Below are 24,288 nucleotides of genomic sequence, written 5' to 3'. Positions count from 1 at the left end.
TGCATTTTTTTATTAAATGGCAGAGGTAAGTGGAAGGTTAATATATACATAATTACCAAGTATGTTAAAAGAAAAACAATATATTTTTTAATACATGTATTTATGGAACAACATAGAATAACCTTTAAAATAATACACAGCAGATTTTTAATTGTAGTTACCTCTGAGGATGATGCTGTTATAGTGCTGCACTCAATAGGTCAGCAAATTTAGAAAACCCAGAAGTGGCCACAGGACTGGAAAAGGTCAACGCTCATCCCAATTCTCAAAAAGGGCAGTACTAAAGAATGTTCAAACCACTGGACAATTGCACTCATCTCCCATGCTAGTAAGGTTATGCTCAAAATCCTCCAGGCTAGGCTTCAGCATTATGTGAACTTGCAGATGTTCAAGCTGGGCTTAGAAAAGGCAGGGGAACCAGAGACCAAATTGCAAAATTTCATTGGATCATAGAGAAAGCAAGAGAATTCCGGAAAAACATCTAACTCTTGTTTCATGAACTATGTTCAAGCCTTTTGACTGTGTGGATCATAACAAACTGTGGAAAACTCTTAAAGAGATGGGAATGCCAGACCATCTTGCCTGTCTCCTGAGAAACCTATATGTGGGTCAAGAAGCAACAGTTAGAACTCTGTCTGGAGCAACTGACTGGTTCAGGATTGAAAAAGGAGTACAAGTTTGTTTATTGTCACCCTGTTTGTTTAACTTATACACGAAGCACATCATGCAAAGTGCCTGGCTAGAAGAGTTACAAGCTGGAATCAAGACTGTGGGGAGAAATAGCAGAAACCTCAGATATGCAGATGACCTCAGATATGCAGATGATACCATTCTAATGGCAGAAAGTGAAGAGGAACTAAAGAGCCTCCTGATGAGGGTGAAGGAGGAAAGTGAAAAAAAAAATGGTTTAAATCTCAATATTAAAAAAAGTAAGATCATGGCATTCAGTCCTATCACTTCATGGCAAATAGAAGGGGAAAATGTGGAAGCAGTGACAGATTTCCTCTTCTTGGGCTCTAAAAGCACTGCAGATGGTGACTGAAGCCATGAAATTAGAAGATGATTGCTTCTTGGCAGGAAAGCTATGACAAACCCAGACAGTGTGTTAAAAAACAAAGATATCACTTAGCCAACAAAGGTTCATATAGTCAAAGCTATGATTTTTCCAGTAGTCATGTATGGATGTGAGAGTTGGACCGTAAAGAAGGCTGAGCACTGAAGAATTGATGCTTTTGAACTGTGGTTCTGGAAAAGACTCTTGAGAGTCCTTTGGACAGCAAGGAGATCAAACCAGTCAGTCCTAAAGGAAATCAGTCCTGATTATTCATTGGAAGGACTGATGCTGAAGCTGAAGCTCCAATACTTTGGCCACCTGATGCAAACAGCTGATTCATTGGAAAAGACCCTGATGCTGGGAAAGATTGAAGGCATAAGGAGAAGAGGGTGACAGAGGATGAGATGGTTGGATGGCATCACCAATTCAATGGACATGAACTTGGGCAAACTCCGGGAGATGGTGAGGGACAGGGGAGCCTGGTGTGCTGCAGTCATGGGGTCTCCAAGAGTCAGACACAACTTGGTGACTGAACAACAACTGAGAAGGGGTATGGATTTTGAATGAACTTTGTAAAGGGGAAAATTGTGATTGATTTTTGTTTTTAGAATTTTTTTACAAGAATATATGAACTACTAGCTTTCTAAGTATGGAGAAGGCAATGGCACCCCACTCCAGTACTCTTGCCTGGAAAATCCCATGGACGGAGGAGCCTGTTGGGCTGCAGTCCATGGGGTCCTAAGAGTCGGACAAGACTGAGCAACTTCACTTTCACTTTCATGCATTGGAGAAGGAACTGGCAACCCACTCCATTGTTCTTGCCTGGAGAATCCCAGGGACAGGGGAGCCTGGTTGGCTGCTGTCTATGGGGTTGCACAGAGTCAGACACGACTGAAGCGACTTAGCAGCAGCTTTCTAAGTAAAATATTTAGGTAGGCCTAAAATCAGAAATAGGTGCTATGTGTTAATCAGTAAATTAACTGCTTGCTGACGCAGTAGACAAAACCTGACATATGAGTGACTTAACACAATTGTTATTGTTGTTCACATAAACTCTGATTTGGGTTGGCAGGGACTTTCTGCTTTCAGGTGACTCAAGGCTACAGGCTGCTTCCATCTTGTAGCACCACTATTCCAACATGCGGGTCTCCATGTTTGCTGCTGAATGGCAGAGGAAGCATGGAAAGGGCATACTGGCTCCTACCTAACTACCAGTGGAGCACCCAGAAGGTGAGGAAGCAAAATGTGGATGAGTTCTTGTAGTCTATTCCATAAGCCTTCGCATACTCTCTCTCCCATGAGCTGTCACCTAGTAGGTGCTCAATAAAAAGCAGAGATTGTAATTTGTTATAACAGTTCTCTTCATTTCTTGAAGGCAGTTTCTGAGAAAACCCAATTTACCTTAAGATTCACCAACTTTTCAGGAACCTACTATCTGACAGGTGCTTTCTAATATAAGACCACACCTAGTTGTCAAAGGATTCTATAATCTCGGCAGGGAGAACTTACCCTTCTTCACCCAATAACACTTTAGTTCACTACTCTTTGCAATAATGTTTCTAATTTCAGCATACTGAGAATTTTCTCCTTCCTTGTGATATGTGGCCAGAATCTTTTATGAGCCTCTGCTACGTTCTACATGACTGAACATTCCTGTACAGGTAGGTGTCTTTTGGCATGCTGCAAACCAGGACTTTCCTGTACAACAGGTACACAGACAAGGGGCAGTAGAAGGATGGTTGTTTTAGTCAGCTCAGGCTGACTAAATAACATACTATCAACTTAGTGGTTTAAACAACAGAAATGTATGTATCTTCTGGGGGTCCGTGAAGTCCAAGACCAGGCTGCTGATGGACTTGGTGTCTGGAGAGGACCTTCTTTTTGACTTGAAGACAGTTATCTTCTTATTCTATTGTTACATGGCCAAGAGAAATCTCTAGCCTATTTTTCTCTTCTTATAAAGGCACTACTCTCATCATAGGGGTTCCACCATCATGACCTCATCAAAACCTAACTACCTGCCAAATGCTCCACTTCCTAATACTACCACAATGGGGGTTATGTTTTCAATATATGAATTTGTGGGCGACATAAACATACAGTTATACAGTTCACTACAAAGATTTTTTTGTTTGTTTTTAAACAGAGCTAGCATGTCTGCTAAGGAACCATTTTCATTGCCCAGAAGGACTACAGAGATTTTAAGAATTTAGCCTCTGTAGACATTTGATTACACAGAGATTTCTATGGTCTTTCCTTATCTATTATTTACGATGAAGGCTTTGGTTTTTAACCAGCTAGATAAGCACATCCATCTATGTATGTGTTCAGTGGTCAATTTCAAAAAGACATCCCATTAAAGTCCTACTGCAAGTATTATGGTGTTTTCAAAAATGGTGTATCTAACTTCAGAGTTATATTCCAATAGCCAGTAGATTCTATGCGGAATCACACTCTACTTGGAGAAGTCAATGGCACCCCACTCCAGTACTCCTGCCTGGAAAATCCCATGGACGGAGGAGCCTGGTAGGCTGCATCGATGCGGTCGCTAAGAGTTGGACATGACTGCGTGATTTTACTTTCACTTTTCACTTTCATGCACTGGAGAAGAAAATGGCAACCCACTCCAGTGTTCTTGCCTGGAGAATCACAGGGACGGGTGGGCTGCCGTCTCTGGGGTCGCACAGAGTTGGACACGACTGAAGCGACTTAGCAGCAGCAGCAGCACACTCTACTAACAAGCACCTTTGGAAAACACTTTGATATTCTGTTAAATACACCTGGGGGAATGAACATGTAGTAGCTTCCCAGGTCTATCTGTAAATCTTAATGAGAATTCCATCTCATGGTCCTCTTCTGCCTTCTGGTTATCACCAGCAATCCTTGGTATTTCTTGCATTATAAATGCATCACTCCAATCTCTGCCTCCAACCTTCATATCACCTTCTTCTCTGTGATTCTGTGTGTGTCATATCTCCCTTTCTTTTTCTTACTTATGCACCATTCATTGTATTTATGGCCTACCCTAAATCCAAGATAATCTCAAGATTCCTAACATAATTACATCTGCAAAGACCATTTCCAAATAAGGTCACATACACAGATACTGGAAATTAGGACTTGGATATATCTATCTATCTATCTATATCTTAAATACATATCTTTTGGGGGTCACCATTTAACTCACTACAGATCAGTATAATCTACACTGTCTATTTGAACTTTCCAAACTGGACTTCAAAGTTGAAGGGGCTGTTGCTATCAGGGCTCCAGAGTGAAGATGAAAACAGTCAGAGTACTTTTGCAGGGAGTAGGAATGTTCTCTGTTAGGGGGAAGGCAGCGGTGGTGCTGGGTCGTCCACTGGGAATAGGGTACAGCTTTCAGATGAGGAGACAGTGAGGAGCTGTCCAGCAGACTAGGTTCCAGAACTGGACAAGAGGGCACACTGGGGAAGATAAGGGGAAGTGTGCTGTAATTCAGGATATTGCTAGGACTGGACACAAATGCCAGCACCTGGGTAGAGTTAACTATGAAGGTATCCTAGGTCTCTAAGCAAGAGGATCCTAGATAAACAAAGCTCAGACAATCCCCAAATTATGTCTTATTCTCATTTTCTCTTCATTTTTTTTTTTTTTTAGTACCTTGTCACGTGGTCCTTCTTTTTGTCACCTGAGAGGTTACACAGTACTCAGAAGAGAATGGAATAAAAGATAGACCTGCCATAAGCTAGGAGGTTATGGGCCCTAGATGAATTCAGACCATAGTCTAGTCTCAGCCCTATCACTTACTAGCAATATAATCTTGGGGAAATTACCAACACTATGAGCCTTGGATGCATCTTCTATAAAATGGTTTTGATAAGCCCTCTTATAGGACTGCTGGAATGTATGGAAAATAAGAAAAACATCTAGCACAGTGGCATTTATTAGGTCTTTAATGAATGGCAATTATTTCTAGTATTATTTTGTCCCCAGACCTTACGACCCTCTCTTCTGGGATTTTGTTTTTATCCAGGGTGTCCCAAACAATATACAGATAATCAAATCAGGCAAAAATGCAGCTTCACAAAACTCACTAAATTTTTGAGTTTTAGAGGATTATTAATTTGGGGTATGAGTAAATTGCCCCAGCTAATATAACTCAAAGCTCCTAGAATTTAAGTCAAATTCTTTCCTTCTCTCCCAGCTACTCATCTATCCAAAATACTATTTTCATTCATTTCACTGCCACCAAAGTCTAGACCTTGCTTAGATTTGGCCTAATTACACACAAGATGGGATGGACTTCCCTCCTGGCTCAGACGTTAAAGAATCTGCCTGCAATGTGGGAAACCTGGGTTTGATCCCTGGGTCTGGAAGATCCCCTGGAGAAGGAATGGTTACCCACTCCGGTATTCTTGTCTGGTGAATTTCATGGACTGAGGAGCCTAGCAGGTTATAGTCCATGGGGCCACAGAGAGTTGAACACGACTGAGGGGCTAACACTTTCACACTCAAGCTTCCCAGGTGGGGCTAGTGGTAAAGAACCTACCTGCCAATGGAGGAGACGTAAGAGACACGGGTGGAATCTGCTTGCAATGTGGGAGACCTGGGTTCGATCCCTGGGTCATGAAGATCCCCTGGAGGAGGGCATGGCAACCCACTCCAGTATTCTTGCCTGGAGAATCCCATGGACAGAGGGGCCTGGCAGGCTGCAGTCCATAGGGTCAGAAGGAGTCAGACACGACTTAAACGACTTAGTATGCATGCAAACTCAAGATAACCTATCTTTAACGGGATCTTAACAGAGTTGGCTCTGACTGTCTTAGGCCAGGGACAGGAATGCCAGCCTAGTGGCTTCTGGGTATCACCTCAAGAGAGTATCACCCTATTCTCAAGAAATCACTGCAGATGATATATATATATAGAACACCTTCAAGCACTGTATTCACTGCCCTGGAACAAGAGTTCAGGGTACCTCTCATACCTGCCCCAGATAGGGATTTCCCTCTGGTTTATCCCTGATCCAAAAGTAACTACTAAGCAATTTTCCATTACATGCTCTTCTCTCACCTCTATAACACGCAGTCTAAGAGTCTGGCCTCTGCCATCACCCATAGCTTAACTAATAATTAGCTCTCATAGAAGGAAATGCAGTTTTCCCAAAGCCCCAAACTGCCCTAGCTCAGGGCATTTCCACTTGACTGCTCCCATCTGGAGTCCTACTTCCTTACTCTTTTTTTCAACTGTTGTTTAGGTAATGGAGGACATCTTACTTTCTTCCTGATATTATTGCTTCTCCTAACCTCTTCCTTTCTCTGGGCAGGAGTATGTCTTGCTTATCCTCAGATTTCCACTGTTATCACAGTGCTTTCTAAAGAAAATATATCCAGTTAATGTTTGATGAATAAATGAGTCAGTGAGTAGCTTTTTATTTACTAAGATTAAGATCACTCTTTTCCAAATAAGCCAAGCAAATTCAAGTATATATCTTTTAATTTTACTGAAGAAAATCAAATCAAATCCCTTATGATTATACAGTGGAAGTGAGAAATAGATTTAAGGGACTAGATCTGATAGACAGAGTGCCTAATGAACTATGGATGGAGGTTCGTGACATTGTACAGGAGACAGGGATCAAGACTATCCCCGTGGAAAAGAAATGCAAAAAAGCAAAATGGCTGTCTGAGGAGGCCTTACAAATAGCTGTGAAAAGAAGAGAAGCAAAAAGCAAAGGAGAAAAGCAAAGATACAAGCATCTGAATGCAGAGTTTCAAAGAATAACAAGAAGAGATAAGAAAGCCTTCCTCAGCTATCAATGCAAAGAAATAGAGGAAAACAACAGAATAGGAAAGACTAGAGATCTCTTCAAGAAAATTAGAGATACCAAGGGAATATTTCATGCAAAGATGGGCTCGATAAAGGACAGAAATGGTATGGACCTAACAGAAGCAGAAGATATTAAGAAGAGATGGCAAGAATACACAGAAGAACTGTACAAAAAAGATCTTCACCACCCAGATAATCACGATGGTATGATCACTCACCTAGAACCAGACATCCTGGAATGTGAAGTCAAGTGGGCCTTAGAAAGCATCACTATGAACAAAGCTAGTGGAGGTGATGGAATTCCAGTTGAGCTATTTCAAATCCTGAAAGACGATGCTGTGAAAGTGTTGCACTCAATATGCCAGCAAATTTGGACAACTCAGCAGTGGCCACAGGACTGGAAAAAGTCAGTTTTCATTCCAATCCCAAAGAAAGGCAATGCCAAAGAATGCTCAAACTACCGCACAATTGCACTCATCTCACATGCTAGTAAAGTAATGCTCAAAATTCTCCAAGCCAGGCTTCAGCAATATGTGAACCATGAACTTCCTGATGTTCAAGCTGGTTTTAGAAAAGGCAGGCGAACCAGAGATCAAATTGCCAACATCTGCTGGATCATCGAAAAAGCAAGAGAGTTCCAGCAAAACATCTATTTCTGCTTTATTGATTATGCCAAAGCCTTTGACTGTGTGGACCACAATAAACTGTGAAAAATTCTTCAAGAGATGGGAATACCAGACCACCTGACCTGCCTCTTGAGAAACTTATGTGCAGGTCAGGAAGCAACAGTTAGAACTGGACATGGAACAACAGACTCGTTCCAAATAGGAAAAGGAGTACGTCAAGGCTGTATATTGTCACCTTGCTTATTTAACTTATATGCAGAGTACATCACAGAAATGCTGGGCTGGAAGAAGCACAAGCTGGAATCAAGATTGTCGGGAGAAATATCAATAACCTCAGATATGCAGATGACACCACCCTTATGGCAGAAAGTGAATAGGAACTAAAAAGCCTCTTAATGAAAGTGAAAGAGGAGAGTGAAAAAGTTGGCTTAAAGCTCAACATTCAGAAAACGAAGATCATGGCATCTGGTCCCATCACTTCATGGCAGATAGATAGGGAAACAGTGGAAACAGTGTCAGACTTTATTTTTGGGGCTCCAGAATCACTGCAGATGGTGACTGCAGCCATGAAATTAAAAGATGCTTACTCCTTGGAAGGAAAGTTATGACCAACCTAGATAGCATATTGAAAAGCAGAGACATTACTTTGCCAACAAAGGTCCTTCTAGTCAAGGCTATGGTTTTTTCAGTAGTCATGTATGGATGTGAGAGTTGGACTGTGAAGAAAGCTGAGCACCAAAGAATTCATGCTTTTGAACTGTGGTGTTGAAGAAGACTCTTGAGAGCCCCTTGGACTGCAAGGAGATCCAACCAGTCCATCCTAAAGGAGATTAGTCCTGGGTGTTCATTGGAAGGACTGGTGCTAGAGCTGAAACTCCAATACTTTGGCTACCTCATGCGAAGAGTTGACTCATTGGAAAAGACTCTGATGCTGGAAAGGATTGGGGGCAGGAGGAGAAGGGGATGACAGAGGACGAGATGGCTGGATGGCATCACTGACTCAATGGACATGAGTTTGAGTGAACTCCGGGTGTTGGTGATGGACAGGGAGGCCTGGCGTGCTGTGATTCATGGGGTCGCAAAGAGCTGGACACGACTGAGCGACTGAACTGAACTGAACTGACTGAGACTAAAATAGCTAAAGGGAATCCAAAAATTAAGATTTGTTAAGATTATGCCTATTTTCTTGAATAAGCCAAGCAAGTACAGGTATATATTTTAATATTACAGAATAGTACACTAAAGTGGTTAAGAGAATCCAAAAAGTAGGGTTTGTTTAGATTACGTTTACTTTCTTGAATAAGCCATACAAATCCAGGTATACATATCTTAAATTTTACAGAACAACAGACTAAAGTGGTATGGGAATCCAAAAATGAACCATGTTTTCCATTTTTTTCTCTATTGCCTGCTGAGTTTTTCCACATTTCCAAGAAAACCCCAATATCATGTTATCTTGTTCCATGTCACAAAATACAATGGAAGGTTCCCCAAATTGCTTTGCAAAATATCAAAACCCTTATTCTTAAATCTGATAAATGTTTAGCAATAAATGTGATCAACATCATTCATAAACAGATTCTAAAGTCAATAAGCCTATTAAAAGGAAGAGTATTTGAAAAAAAATATTGAAAGGGAAGAAAAAAAGATAAACTTTCAAGTCACCCATACAGAACAGGAAAACAAAGTTGTTGCACAGAGTGTTCTCCCCAGCCTGACCCCGACTCTCCTCTACTTTGAAACCTGACTGCCCTCTTCAAACACAGTACATTCTTCAGTTGGGTCAGGAATTACTGGCAAATGCTGCACAATAAACATGGCGGTATTACTATCCATAGAGTTATTTCTGGTCCCAGCTCTCTCTTCTTCATCTCTTAAAGCCTCCTCATACCAATCTGAGAAGGAAATGGGGTCAATCCCTTTGATCTTGGCCAAAAATTCCAAAACTTTCAGCTTGCTGGTTTCAGCATAGGCCCTTGGACCCCACAGGAATTCGTACCATGAAGGATCACTATTAGGCACCATCCAGTACTCTAGATAATTCTCCTACACCCAGTTTCTGGTGATGAGCTTTCTAGGCTTCCCATAAATGAAGTGCTTCCTCCCAGCATGGATGCCTATCATATTCAAGAAATCCCAGATGTTTTCTTCAGGGACACAGTTGCCCTCTATGAATATCACACCCAGGACGATTATCAGAAGGCCATTTGCAGGCATGCTCTGATCATCACTATCTTATCATGGGTGAGGCCTAGAGTTGACAAGTACGTAGGAGTGGGTCTTAGGGTCCACTTCCCTCAGATCGATGCCAGAGATCACCTCTAGGCACTTAGAAGCTTTCTCAAAGATCACAGGGAATTGTTTGTTATCCCTTTCGATGAAACTTTTAGCATTTCTACCTTTGTGATGGGCTCCTTCTGTTGATATTTGAGGTTCATTAAATGCACCAAATTAGCCACCTTCTCATTTAGCAGGTCTTTGGGCAAGGATGTGGTGTCTTCTGAGGCGTGGAGAGAGCCTGTGCCCTCCTCTTCTTGGCTGCTGGAGTCTTCATCTGATGCACTCCATGTCGTGGAAGAGAAGAAGCTCCCGGGACTCCCCGGAGGCTCCTGCTCCTTCTCCTGCTGCTCCATCTCCTCCTCCTCCTGCTGCTCCTCCTCCTCTTCCTGCTCCTTCTCCTCCTGCTCCTCTTTCTCCTCCTTCTGCTCCTGCTCCCGCTCCTGCTCCTTCTCCTCCACCTGCTCCTGCTCAGTCTCTTCCTCCTCCTGCTCCTTCTCCTCCTCCTCCTCCTCCTGCTCCTCTTTCTCCTCCTGCTCCTTCTCCTCCTCCTGCTCCTTCTCCTCCTGCTGCTCTTTCTCCTCCTCCTGCTCCTCCTGCTCCTTCTCCTCCTGCTCCTCTTTCTCCTCCTCCTGCTCCTTCTCCTCCTGCTGCTACTTCTCCTGCTGCTCCTCCTCGTCCTCTTTCTCCTCCTTCTGCTCCTGCTCCCCCTCCTGCTCCTACTCCTCCTCCTGCTCCTGCTCCATCTCTTCCTCCTCCTGCTCCTTCTCCTCCTCTTCCTCCTTCTCCTCCTGCTCCTCTTTCTCCTCCTTCTGCTCCATCTCCTCCTCCTGCTCCTTCTCCTCCTGCTGATCCTTCTTCTCCTCCTCCTCCTGCTCCTTCTCCTCCTGCTGATCCTTCTTCTCCTTCTCCTCCTGCTCCTTCTCCTCCTGCTGCTCTTTCTCCTCCTTCTGCTCCTTCTCCTCCTCCTGCTCTTTCTCCTGCTGATCCTTCTTCTTCTCCTGCTCCTTCTCCTCCTGCTGCTCTTTCTCCTCCTCCTGCTCCTGCTGCTCCTTCTCCTCCTGCTCCTCCTCATCCTCTTTCTCCTCCTTCTGCTCCTGCTCCCCCTCCTGCTCCTTCTCCTCCTCCTGCTCCTGCTCCATCTCTTCCTCCTCCTGCTCCTTCTCCTCCTCTTCCTCCTTCTCCTCCTGCTGCTCTTTCTCCTCCTCCTGCTCTTTCTCCTGCTGATCCTTCTTCTTCTCCTGCTCCTTCTCCTCCTGCTGCTCTTTCTCCTCCTCCTGCTCCTGCTGCTCCTTCTCCTCCTGCTCCTTCTCCTCCTCCTGCTCCTTCTCCTCCTGCTGATCCTTCACCTCCTCCTGCTCCTTCTCTTCCTGCTGATCCTTCACCTCCTCCTGCTCCTTCTGCTGATCCTTCTTCTCCTCTTCCTCCTGCTCCTTCTCCTCCTGCTGCTCTTTCTCCTCCTCCTGCTCCTTCTCCCCCTGCTGCTCCTCCTCCTCCTCTTTCTCCTCCTTCTGCTCCTGCTCCTCCTCCTGCTCCTCCTCCTCCTTCTCCTCCTGCTCCTCTTTCTCCTCCTCCTGCTCCTTCTCCTCCTGCTGATCCTTCTTTTCCTTCTGCTCCTGCTCCTTCTCCTCCTGCTGCTCTTTCTCCTCCTTCTGCTCCGGCTCCTCCTGCTCTTTCTCCTGCTGATACTTCTTCTCCTTCTCCTGCTCCTTCTCCTCCTGCTGCTCTTTCTCCTCCTCCTGCTCCTGCTCCTCCTCCTCCTCCTCTTTCTCCTCCTTCTGCTCCTGCTCCCCCTCCTGCTCCTTCTCCTCCTCCTGCTCCTTCTCCTCCTGCTGATCCTTCACCTCCTCCTGCTCCTTCACCTCCTCCTGCTGATCCTTCTTCTCCTTCTCCTTCTGCTCCTTCTCCTCCTGCTGCTCTTTCTCCTCCTGCTCCTTCTCTTCCTGCTCCTCTTTCTCCTCCTCCTGCTCTTTCTCCTCCTTCTGCTCCTTCTCCTCCACCTGCTCCTTCTCCTCCTCCTGCTCCTTCTCCTCCTGCTGATCCTGCTCCTTCTCCTCCTCCTGCTCCTTCTCCTCCTGCTGATCCTTCTTCTCCTCCTCCTCCTGCTCCTTCTCCTCCTGTGGATCCTTCTTCTCCTTCTTCTGCTCCTGCTCCCCCTCCTGCTCCTCTTTCTCCTCCTCCTGCTCCTTCTCCTCCTGCTCTTTCTCCTGCTGATCCTTCTTCTCCTGCTCCTGCTCCTTCTCCTCCTGCTGCTCTTTCTCTTCCTCCTGCTCCTCCTGCTCCTTCTCCTCCTGCTCCTCTTTCTCCTCCTCCTGCTCCTTCTCCTCCTGCTGCTCCTTCTCCTCCTGCTGCTCTTTCTCTTCCTCCTGCTTCTCCTGCTCCTTCTCCTCCTGCTCCTCTTTCTCCTCCTCCTGCTCCTTCTCCTCCTCCTCCTCCTTCTCCTCCTGCTCCTCTTTCTCCTCCTTCTGCTCCTTCTCCTCCTCCTGCTCCTTCTCCTCTTGCTGATCCTTCTCCACCTCCTCCTGCTCCTTCTTCTCCTGCTCCTCTTTCCCCTCCTTCTGCTTCTTCTCCTCCTCCTGCTCCTTCTCCTCCTCCTCCTCCTGCTGCTCCTCTTTCTCCTCCTTCTGCTCCTCCTCCTCCTCCTGCTCCTTCTCCTCTTGCTGATCCTTCTCCACCTCCTCCTGCTCCTTCTCCTCCTGCTCCTCTTTCCCCTCCTTCTGCTTCTTCTCCTCCTCCTGCTCCTTCTCCTCCTCCTGCTCCTCTTTCTCCTCCTCCTGCTCCTTCTCCTCCTGCAGATCCTTCTCCTCCTGCTCCTCCTCCTCCTCCTCTTTCTCCTCCTTCTGCTCCTTCTCCTCCTCCTTCTCCTCCTGCTGATCCTTCTTCTCCTTCTCCTTCTGCTCCTTCTCCTCCTGCTGCTCTTTCTCCTCCTCCTGCTCTTTCTCCTCCTTCTGCTCCTTCTCCTCCACCTGCTCCTTCTCCTCCTCCTGCTCCTTCTCCTCCTGCTGATCCTTCTTCTCCTCCTCTTCCTGCTCCTTCTCCTTCTCCTGCTCTTTCTCCTCCTTCTCCTCCTCCTGCTCTTTCTCCTGCTGATCCTTCTTCTCCTCCTCCTGCTCCTTCTCCTCCTGCTGCTCTTTCTCCTCCTGCTCCTCCTCCTCCTCCTCTTTCTCCTCCTTCTGCTCCTGCTCCCCCTCCTGCTCCTCTTTCTCCTCCTTCTGCCCCTTCTCCTCCTCCTGCTCCTTCTCCTCCTGCTGATCCTTCTTCTCCTCCTCCTCCTGCTCCTTCTCCTCCTGCTCCTTCTCCTGCTGATCCTTCTCCTCCTGCTCCTGCTCCTTCTCCTGCTGATCCTCCTCCTCCTCCTCCTCCTCCTGCTCCTTCTCCTCCTGCTGATCCTTCTTCTCCTCCTTCTGCTCCTGCTCCCCCTCCTGCTCCTCTTTCTTCTCCTCGTCCTCCTTCTCCTCCTCCTGCTCTTTCTCCTTCTTCTGCTCCTTCTCCTCCACCTGCTCCTTCTCCTCCTCCTGCTCCTTCTCCTCCTGCTGATCCTTCTTCTCCTCCTCCTGCTCCTTCTCCTCCTCCTGCTCCTTCTCCTCCTCCTGCTCTTTCTCCTCCTTCTCCTCCTCCTGCTCCTCTTGCTCCTTCTCCTCCTCCTGCTCTTTCTCCTCCTTCTCCTCCTCCTGCTCCTCTTGCTCCTTCTCCTCCTGCTCCTCTTTCTCCTTCTTCTGCTCCTCCTCCTCCTGCTCCATCTCTTCCTGCTGCTCTTTCTCCTCCTTCTGCTCCTTCTCCTCCTCCTGCTCCTTCTCCTGCTGATCCTTCTTCTCCTCCTCCTCCTGTTCCTTCTCTTCCTGCTGCTCTTTCTCCTCCTCCTGCTCCTCCTGCTCCTTCTCCTCCTCCTTCTTCTCCCTCTGCTCCTTCTCTTTCTCTTGCTTCTTCTCCTCCTCTTGCTCCTTCTCCTCCTGCTGCTGTTGTTCCTTCTCCTCCTGCTGTTCCTTCTCCTCCTCCTGCTTCTCCTCTGGTGTGCCCAGTATCAGTTGAGAGGAAGGGTTGGGGGGAAGGAGAGGGGTAGGAGAAGGTGAAAGAGCAAGAAGAAATGGAGAAGGTCTCCTCCTTCTCCTCAGTTATGGAATCCTGAACCATCAGCAAGCCTTGTATCTCACTTAGGGTATGAAACCCTGGCTCAAATGTGAGGCGTAGACACTTTGGAAAGTAAGGCATGATAAGTCTTGTTGGAGGGAGTAGGTGGAAGTGTTAGCAGGATGGTAGGAGATGGGATCCCACGGGCCTGAAGGAGAGAGAAAGTGGGTTAGCAGCCTCATCAGAGAAATGTACCCTTGGCAGCTCTGACAAAGGCTGACTTACAGATCTCCTCTTTAGGGAGTACTCTAGGGCCTCACAGGGCTCCTGTCTCCCTGGACAGTTTTTCCCCTGGGAACCTATAAGAGGATGTTAGAAAGTTCCTCAGAGTGCAGCCAACCAGCACAGCCCAAGGCTTCTGGGGATGACTATGGCAGGTGGGGTCAGGAACTGTGAGATCCCTTCTGTTCTGGAATAGGTGGGGTCCTTGGTAGACATTCAGAGTATCCACCTCACCTTGACTTCCCAGCACTGCCTGGGCTCTGCTGACCTGAGGACATGTGCCTCACACCAAGGCCCTTACCTCATAGTTCCTGGAGCCCCTGACAGGTGAGGAGGGGTTGAGTTTTGTGAGGTCATTACTGTTCTGGAGTGGATGATTCCCTCCATGCTAAGGTTCTTACCTTTGCTCTAACAAGGCTTGTGCCCCCTCTTTCCCTGCCTGCACTAGCTTAAGACAAGAGCTTACATTCCTGAGACAGATGAGAAGTGAAGGGGCAACACTTTCGGCCACACCTGCCCAGGGCCTCCCAGAGTGACAGCAGGAGCTGAACGAAGTTTGTGGGTTCCCCCTCTCTCCTAGCTGAGGGTTACCCTCATTCCTCACACTGCTGGTTGGTTCTGGGACTCCCTCTGCTGTCCTGAGTCTGGCCCCTTCAGAACAAGCCCTCACCTGCCTGAGACCACCAAGAAGGAAGTAAGGGTACACCATCTGACCACTGTGCCCAGGGCCCCCCAGGGCTGACCACAGGGGCAGGGCAGAGCTGGGTATGCCTTGGGTCCTCAGGTGAGGGTGTGCCCTCAGTCCTCATTCAGGGTCCCTACCTTAAACTCTGGCAGAATCCAGGACTCTTCCCTCTGCTGAGCTGATGTAGCTTCCCCACAGACTGCCACTTCCTCAGAACGAGGACTTCACCTTCCTGAAAAACCCATGGACAAAAATGAGGCACTACATCTTACCACCCTTGCTAGGTCCTTCCAGTGCTAAAAGCAAGTGCTGGGCCCCATGTGTCCTCTGGTAGGGCTATCTTCAGTCTTCCCTCATGGTATCCATTTTTACCTCGACAGGGCCTAGACCACCCCCTGCTGACTGGACATTACTGCCTCAGACCATGACCTCACCTTTCTGAGACAATTTTCTCACCCTTGGATAAAGTGGGGGCATATCATATACAACCAACCCTGCCTGAATCCTTCCAGGCCTGAAGACAAGAGATAGCTAGACTCCATGGGGTCTCTTCATTCTGGGATTGAAAGTGCCTTTGGTCCTCACCAAGTGTCCTTACCTTGACTCTGGTAGAGTCTGGGACTTTTCCCTCTTCTGATCTGATGTGACTCCTTCAGCTGACCTGTCTTCTCATTCACACCAAGGCCTTCACCTCAAGGCCTAAACACCCTCAAGACAAAAGTAAAGAGACATTACATCCAACCACCTCTGGTTGGGGGTCTCCCATGGCTGGCAGCAGGGGCTGGGCTTCCTCTTCTGAGATAGGTAATTCTCTCTGTCTTCCCTCAATGTACTCTTTACTCCTGGAGGGCCTTGCCCAATTTAGGTGGTGACCTAAAATCATCCTTCTCAGACCAAGGTTTTATCTCCCAGGGACAGCTCCACATACCCCTTGCAGGGAGTGAGGGTACACCACATCTGACCATTACAGCCTAGATCCTTCCAGGGTGGATAGTGGGGACAGTGTGGAGTTTCTGTGTGACCCCTTCTGTCTGTGTTAAGGAGTAACCTTAGTCCCCTCCTTCAAGACCTTTATCTTACCTTGACTCCTCAGATTCTGGAACTGCCCCTTTGGCTGATGTCATCAGCTCAGACCAAAGTGTTCATCTCCCTGGGACACCCCATACAAAGTAAAAAGACACAAAGTCCAGCCACCCCTGCCTGGGGTCTGTTCTGGCATAGGGAATGTACTCAATCCTCACTCAAAGTATTCATCTGTACCCCTGGCAAGGCTTGTCCTACCCTCCGCTGACCTGAAGTTTTCTGCTCCAACCCAGACCTCACCTCCCTGAGACACTCTATCCCCTGAACTCCTGGTAGAGTTTGTGGCACAAGTGAGAGTTCCTCCCCTCTGTTCACCCCTACTTGGATCCTCCCAGGGCTGAGATTCTGTGGCATCCTTCTTTTCAGGGAAGGGGGGTTTTCAGGACTCTCAATGGCCCTTACCTTGATTCCTGACCGAGCCTGAAACTCCTCCCTGTTCTGATGTGTCTCCCCTTCAAAGGGATGCCCTCACCTCTCTGAGACCCCCATTCCCCAGCAAAAGTTAGGAAATGCCACATCTGTCCAACCCTGCCTGTGGTCTCCTGGGGCTGACAAGAGGAACAGCTGGGCTGGGGCCCTTTCTCTTTAAGACAGATATTTTCAGGGCAAGGCCCAATCTACCTGGTGAGGGAGGTCCTCTCCATCGTCCCTCACAGTTCTCTCTGTTATCCAGAGGTCTACCCCTCAGAAAAAGTCTCACCTCCCTGAGACTCCCAGAGTGGAAGTCAATAAAGCCACATTTGGCATCCCTGCTACATGGCCTCACAGGGCTGACAGCAGGGGCAGGTTTCTGGGAGACCCCTCTTCATAGGTTGGGAGGTCCTGTAGATTTTCCCTCAGAGTACTTATCTTGATGCCTGACAGCATGTGGCTCTCCTCCCTCTGCTGAACTCAGGCACATCTACCAGACCCAGGTCTTCCATCCTGGGAAGCCCCCAGAAAAAAAGTAGTCAGGGCCCAAATCCAGTAAGCATCCTTGGCTCTCCTGTGTTAATGGCAAGGGCAGAGAACTGCTGGGTCCAATGTGTTCTGGTGTAGGGGGTGCCCTCAGTCTTATATCTGACCCTGGGGAAGGCCTGCAATTTCTCTACCAAACTGTCCCTGCTCCTTCAGACTTGGTCCTCACTCCCTTGAGAACAACCAGAGAAACGTTAAGAGAGGCCACACCCTCCCTCCCCCACCCACCACCCTTTCCCATTCCACTCCCCTCCCCACCCCTCCGCCCAGCACCTCTGAGGGCTGACAGTAGGGGCTGACCAGCATATCTTCTGCAGCAGGGAGCTCTGGCCGCGCTTAGGATATTCCCACCACCCCGCAGGCAAAGGCCTCTCTCCCCAGAGACCAGCCCCACCACGTCCTGAGGGAGCGAGGGCCACCACTCCCGAGCCCCGCGGCCGAGTCCTCCAGGTGACTGGGGCAGCGGAGCGGAATTGGTGGGGCTCCTCGGCTGCGGAAGGTGCCCCCAACCCCGAGTTTCACATTCACGCCCCACAGGCCCGCCTCCCCTGCTTCTCTTGACCTGAGGCCGTTCCCTCACCCTGCACCCACCATCGCCATGAGGAGCCAGACAGAAGTCAGAAGACAAAGAGGGGCGCAGTGCCCCCTAGCTCCCCTCAGGGCGCCTCAGGGCTGAGAGCAGGCTGGGAGGGCGTCATGGGCCTCTGGGTCCCAGGACCCAGAGTGGAGAGGGAGCCTTCCTCTGCATTCTCACCTCCACGTCTCCCACCCTGAGTCCTCCACCGACGCCTCAGAGTGCCCCAGTCCCCTGGGTGCAAGTCAGGACACATCACATTCGGGACCCCTGCCTGAGACCTCCTGGGAAGGATGGCCGAGGCATAGCATGCCAGAGGGTCCCGTCCACAGGGGCTAAGGAGGCTGCTCTCCCCTGCTCTGGGTCCTCGCCTCAAAGGCCAGTAGGGCCTGGGCTCGTTCCTTGGTGCCCCAAGTCCAGCCTCCTCTAACAAGCCTCACCACATGTCCAGGAAGCCTACTGTGGGTTCTCAAAGCTGAAAGCAAGCACACGGTGGGGCTCCCTCCACCTGACCTGCAGTGGGCTTCTCCCACTTCTGGGTCCTCACCTGATAGACAACAGCTGGACTCCTTCTTCCCCAGCCTCTCAGAGAAGCCTCGTGTCCCTCAGACTCCAGAAGAAATGGTCCGGACACACCACCTCTAGGAGTCCTATGTATGGTCTCCCAGGGATGACTGCAGGGCTAGGGCGGGGCCAGGTTTCCCCGCCCCATCCACGGGGTGGATTTTCGGCTCTACCTGTCAGACACAGCCAGCGTTCCCACTCATTCTGTCGGGCAAGGCTGGATTTCCAGCTCTACCTTATAAGACGCAACCAGGGTTCGTTTCATGGCTATCTGTGCGGCAGGGTGGGGTTTCCAGCTTTACTATGAGAAGTAGCCAGGTTTCTCCACCCCATCTGTAAGGCGAAGCCAGGGTTCCCACTCTTTCTGAGAGGCAGGGCCGGATTTGCACCTCTACCTTAGGAGACATGGCCAGGTTTCTCTGTCCCATCTGTGAGACACAGCCAGGGTTCCCGCTCTTTCTGCGGGGCAGGGCCCAGTTTCATGGCGCTGTCTGTGTGGCAGGGCAGGGTTTCCAGCTCTACTAGGAGACGTGGCCGGGTTTCCTTGCCCCATCTATGAGGCAGAGCCAGGGTTCCTACTCTTTCTGCAGGGCACTGACAGGATTCCAGCTCTGGTGTGGAAAAGCCATGCAGTCCTAGCTCAGAGTCCTCACCTTGACTCTGGGCTCTGCCTGGGCTGCTTCCCTCACGATCTCCAGAACAAGCCCCTACTCCTTGAGAACATCAAGGCATGCGTGACAGGGCTATGGAAGGTTGACAGCAGAGGCAGGGCAAGCTACTGGCTCGCCCTGAGATTGCAGGCATACCCTCAGACTTGTCCAAAATAGTATTTAGATTTACTCCTGACAAGGCTTGTATGCCCTCCTTTTTGCTGACCTGATAATGCATCCTTTGGTCCAAAGTCGCCATTTCCCTAAGCACCTCTCCAAAGAGGGCATGGGGGAGGGGCACTCTATCTGACTGGACTACTCAGGACATCCCATGCTGACTATATGGGCAGCTTTTTGTGGGTCTCCCGCTGTCTGGGAAGGGGCTCAACACAGTCCTTCCTCAAGATCTTCCTCTGGATGCCTGGCAAGGCCTGGGTCCCCTCCCTTCTCCTGACATGAAACAGGGTTCCTCAGAGCAAGGTCCTCAACTGTATCTGATGCCTTAGTGAGAAGTCAGGGAACCCCACACCCAGCCATCATGCTTTAGGACCTCCTAGAGTTGAAAGCTGGAAAATCCCATGGACGGAGGAGCCTGGTGGGCTGCAGTCCATGGGGTCGCTAAGAGTCGGACACGACTGAGCGACTTCACTTTCACTTTTCACTTTCATGCATTGGAGAAGGAAATGGCAACCCACTGGAGTTCTTGCCTGGAGAATCCCAGGGACGGGGGAGCCTGGTGGGCTGCCGTCTATGGGGTCGCACAGAGTCGGACACGACTGAAGTGACTTAGCAGTAGCAGTAGCAGAGTTGAAAGTAAATAAAGGGCTGGATTCTGTAGTACCTCCTCTGTCTGGCGCAGGCTTCTAATTGCTCCTCCCTCAGGGTCCTCACCTTGATGTCTGTTGGTGACTGGATGACGACAGTGTTACCTGTCTTTCCCTTCTGACCACATCCAGCGACCACACCCTGCGGTTTCCCAGGGCTGACCACAGAAAGAGGGCAGGGCTAGGGCCCAGTTCTTCAGACCCTCAAATCCTCTTTTAAGTCCTCACCTTGACAACTAGCAAGATCTAGGCTCCTCCCCTTGCTGACCTATGTCTGCCACCTCCAGACCAAGGCCTCTACCCTCCTGAGACCCTCCAAGCTGGAAATGAAGGGGGCTGCTCAGCCTGAGATCTATGCCTGAAGTCTCCAAGGACTGATATCAGCAGTGAAGCAGGATTCTGTGGGGTACCCTCTGTTCTGGTATGGGTGCACCCCTCAGTCCTCTCTGAGAGTCCTCATCTTGTACCCTGGGTTCAACTAAATACAAAATGGGAAATTATCCCTTCCTGCCATCTCTGGCCATTTGCTCAGGTGCATCTCCTACAGAGAATGGTTTTAGGTTCCAGGCTAGATGCTGTGTAAGAGAGTAGCAGCATCCATGAGAGAGATGAAGCCCAACTTCCTAAGGGGGCTCTTCACTAGCCAGACTTAGATTTCGGAAACTTTTGTTCTGAAAAATGTATTTTCTACATGGAAGAAGCTGAACAGTTGTGATTATGGGATATCCTGCCTCCTTTGAGCTTATCTAACTCTGCATTGTCCAATGAAGTAATTTTCTTTTATGTAACCCTCATTCTTAGAAATATATTGTACATTGTGTATCTCTACCAAATATATATGTAGAATATATGTGTGTGTGTTTGTGTGTATTTCATGAATATCTACCCTTACTGTGGGTGATTCATTGTGATACTCACTATTCTATTTTTAGTACATTTTTTATAGTCTGCTAAAATAGTACATTTTTTTAAAAAAAGACCAGTCTTTACCCACTAAAGGGGTTTCAACCGATTATTAGCAGACTCAAGTCATACTGGGTAAATCAACTCATTTTTCCTGCTGTCCTGCTGTCCTCAAGGATACTGGCATCTGGGGTCTGAGGTGCAGCCTCAGATTACTATATTGAAGTAGGAACAGAAGCTTTTAAACTTTACTCCTCCCTATACTGTCATCTTCCTTCTATTATAATCTATAAACTCTCTCCAACCTCTCTTAGGCCCAGGACTTCCTCATCCCAAACACAAGTTCAACACAGTGCACAGTCTTCCCCAGGGGTTTCTCATGTTTTGTTGCTTAGATTTTATTATGTACAGTTGTGAGATTTCTTTTTATTCTACCTTCTATGGTTTTCCAGGCTTGATTTTGGGAGAACACAACGGGCCAAGTTTGATTGTCATCTTTGCAGCTACAAGTAAGGCATGAAATCTGTAAATAAGAATTGACATCTTTACATTGATGTATATCCCATCAGTAAGTATGATATACTGCCCCATTTATCTGAGACTTACTTTACCTGAATTTATCAGTAAACTTTTATAGTTGCCTCAATAAAGATCTAAAGTGTTTTTGTGATGATTCTTTTAAGGAACTTTTTGGATTTTATTGCTGTTGTGAATGGGATATTTTCGATTACATGTTCTAATCAGTTACTGCTTTTATGTGACAGGCCTCTGGCTTTTGCTATAGTGAATTTATACTTTCTGAGGTTTCTTGTTTATTTGAATATTCAACATGCTTATTCTTTAGAATTTTCTACACAGGTAATATCTCCAAATAGTATAACTTTCTTTTCAATATTCATACCTCTTATTTATTTTGATATCCACAGTTCTGACTTTGTGTTCCAGTATCATTTTAAATGATAAAGATGATAGCATGTATCTATTTATTTTCCCTGACTTTAATGGAAATGCTTCTACTATTTCACATTAAAGCATGTTTGTTGTAGATCTGGGGGGATGGAAGCTCCCTTAACCTTAGTTTGCTAAAAGAATTCCTATGAACTAGTATTGAAATTTTCTAAGATTTTTTTAAATGTACCCATTGAAGAAATGAAATGGTTTTCTTTTGTTATGGGCTGAATTGTGTACTCCAGAATTCATACATTGAAGTCCTGCTGCTGCTGCTGCTGCTGCTAAGTCGCTTCAGTCATGGCCGACTCTGTGCGACCCCAGAGATGACAGCCCTAAACCTCAGCAATTCAGAAGGTGATTGAATTTGGAGACAGGGCCTTTAAAGAGATAACTGAGGTAAAATGAGGTCATAAGGATGGGGCCTAATCCAATATGACTGGAGTTCTTATAAGAAGAAGGGATGGGGAAACAGATACACATAAAGATCATATGAAGACAGAAAGAGAAGACAGTCATCTACAAGCCGAAGAAAGTGACTTCAGGAGAAACCAATCCTGCCAACATATGGATTGTAGACTTGTAGCCTCCGGAATTATAAGGAAATAAATTTCTATTGTTTAAGCCACCTGGTCTCTGGTATTTTTGTATGGCAGTCCTAGTAAACTAACACATTCCTTTAATTTGTTAATGTAGGGAATTATAATTGAAAGTATTTCCTAATGTTAAATCATGTTTTTATTTCTCAGACACTATCCCTTTGTTCATTTAATTCACTGCTGTGCTGAATATGCTATTAATCTATTTAAGGTATTTACTGCCATGTGAGTGAGTTTGGCTCAAATGTTATTTTCATGGGGAGTCCTCATCTCGTTTTTGAATTAAGGAGAGCTAGCCTGGGAAAAATGGTTGGAAAACTGCCCACCATTTTATATGCTTTAGAAGAGATTACATGACATGGTGATTTGGCTCTCTCTGACCATTTGATAAAATCAGCCTTCAAACTGCTTGTTCTGGAACATATAAGGATGGCTTAAACTTTGAAAATAGTTTCAGTTTTTATTGTTCAGTTGGAAGTTTCTATTTATTTTTTTTCCTTTTTTAAATTATTATTATTATTATTATTTACTTTACAATATTGTATTGGTTTTGCCATACATCAACCTGCATCCACCACGGGTGTACACATGTTCCCCATCCTGAACCCCCTCCCACCTCCCTCCCCATACCATCCCTCTGGGTCATCCCAGTGCACCAGCCCCAAGCTTCCTGTATCCTGCATCGAACCTGGACTGGCAATTTGTTTCTTATATGATATTATACATGTTTTAATGTCATTCTCCCAAATCATACCCCCCCCCACAGAGTCCAAAAGACTGTTCTATACATCTGTGTCTCTTTTGCTGTCTCACATACAGGGTTGTCGTTACCATCTTTCTAAATTCCATATATATGCGTTAGTATACTGTATTGGAAGTTTCTATTTCTTTATGAGGTGATTTGATCTTTCTTTCCCTAAAAAGTCGTTGCTTTCACTTAGGATTTCATATTTAATGACATGATATTTATAATAAAAATTTTATTACAGAAATCCTAAAACATACACAACAGTAAAGAGAATAGTATAATGAACCCAATATACCTGATACTCAGAATCAACAATCATTAATGCATGGCCAACATGGTTTTAATTATATATACCTCCATCTACTACCACCACCAATCTTTGCTTCTTGAAAAATGTAAAACAAATTTAAGATATTATACTGTTTCATCTCTAAATATTTCAGTATGCATTTTAAAAGATAATGATCATAAAATATGAACTCAATGCAATTATAAACCCTAAAATTTTCTATTTATATATGTATTTCTTAATTGGTTTCCTTCAAATTGGTGCCCAAATATGATCTATACATTGCTATTGCTTATTATGTCCCCTAAGTTATTTTTAATCTACAGGTTTCCCCTCACACACATAACATTTTTCCATTGCAATTAATTTTTGTTATTTAATGAAACACATACATATGTCTTGTGTTCTATCCTGTTTCCCATAGTCTGGATTTTGTGGATTGCAACACTTTAGTGTCTTTTAACATGTTCTTCAGCCTTCTGTACTTCTTTTCATTGCTAGTTAGAGGTAGAGACTTGATCAGATTTTTTTTGTTATTTTCTTTTGTTTTCCAAGACTACTCCATAGGTGATGCTGTGTACTTCCAATGGTGGTTTAGTCACCAAGTCATGTCTGACTCTCTGTGACCCCATGGACTATAGCCTGCCAGGCTCCCTGTCCATGGGATTTTCCAGACAAGAATACTGGAGTGGGTTGCCATTTCCTTCCCAGGGGATCTTCCCTACCCAGGGATCAAACCTGGGTCTCCTGCATTGCAGGTGAATTCTTTGCCAAGTGAGCTACCAGGAAAGCCCAAGTACTTCCAAGAGGAGGGTACATAATGTCTGGTTATCTCTCTTTGTGCTGATGCTGGCAGTCACTGATGACAATTATCCATTAATCCCTTAGGGCTTGAAGAATGATAATTTCTTATTTGCTCATTTCATTTTAATTTATTAGCTGAAATACCCCTATACTGTATGTATAAATTATTCTTTGTCCATCATTTGTTTATCCTGAGGGAAAGGTGTAATATTTGCTGTGTTCTCTTATAACATTTAAATCTCTTCTGCATCAATATTTTGTATAATTTTATTTAAGTTATATTGTTTATTTCTGATTTTATATTCAGTTCAGTTCAGTCACTCAGTCATGTCCGACTCTTTGCGACCCCATGAACCACAGCACGCCAGGCCATCACCAACTCCCAGAGTCCACCCAAACCCACGTCCATTGTGTCGATGATGCCATCGAACCATCTCATCCTCTGTCGTCCCCTTCTCCTCCTGCCCTCAATCTTTCCCAGCATCAGGGTCTTTTCCAATGAGTCAGCTCTCCACATTAGGTGGCCAAAGTATTGGAGTTTCAGC

At 46.6% G+C, this 24,288-nt stretch overlaps 1 protein-coding gene and 1 long non-coding RNA gene across 2 annotated transcripts; one reads left to right on the top strand and one right to left on the bottom strand.

Moving 5' to 3' along the window:
* The first annotated feature begins 76 nt into the window (after nt 1–76).
* Nucleotides 77–21,889, top strand: LOC133242419 (uncharacterized). The gene is made up of 4 exons (XR_009734861.1): nt 77–2,284; nt 2,624–2,715; nt 20,808–20,923; nt 21,549–21,889. It is a non-coding gene; the product is annotated as an uncharacterized LOC133242419 (long non-coding RNA).
* On the bottom strand, nt 10,146–13,591 carry LOC133242418 (trichohyalin-like). Its single transcript, XM_061408573.1, has 2 exons — nt 12,732–13,591; nt 10,146–12,605 (listed from the first exon to the last, which is right to left on the bottom strand). The coding sequence occupies exons 1-2, from the start codon at nt 13,503–13,505 to the stop codon at nt 10,485–10,487; spliced, it is 2,895 nt and encodes a 964-aa protein (XP_061264557.1). The 5' UTR covers nt 13,506–13,591; the 3' UTR covers nt 10,146–10,484.
* Nucleotides 21,890–24,288: the final 2,399 nt, after the last annotated feature.

Source organism: Bos javanicus, chromosome X (assembly GCF_032452875.1).
Source record: "Bos javanicus breed banteng chromosome X, ARS-OSU_banteng_1.0, whole genome shotgun sequence".
In the NCBI taxonomy this organism is placed as follows: domain Eukaryota; kingdom Metazoa; phylum Chordata; class Mammalia; order Artiodactyla; family Bovidae; genus Bos; species Bos javanicus.
This window is presented reverse-complemented; position numbering and strand designations above follow the sequence as displayed.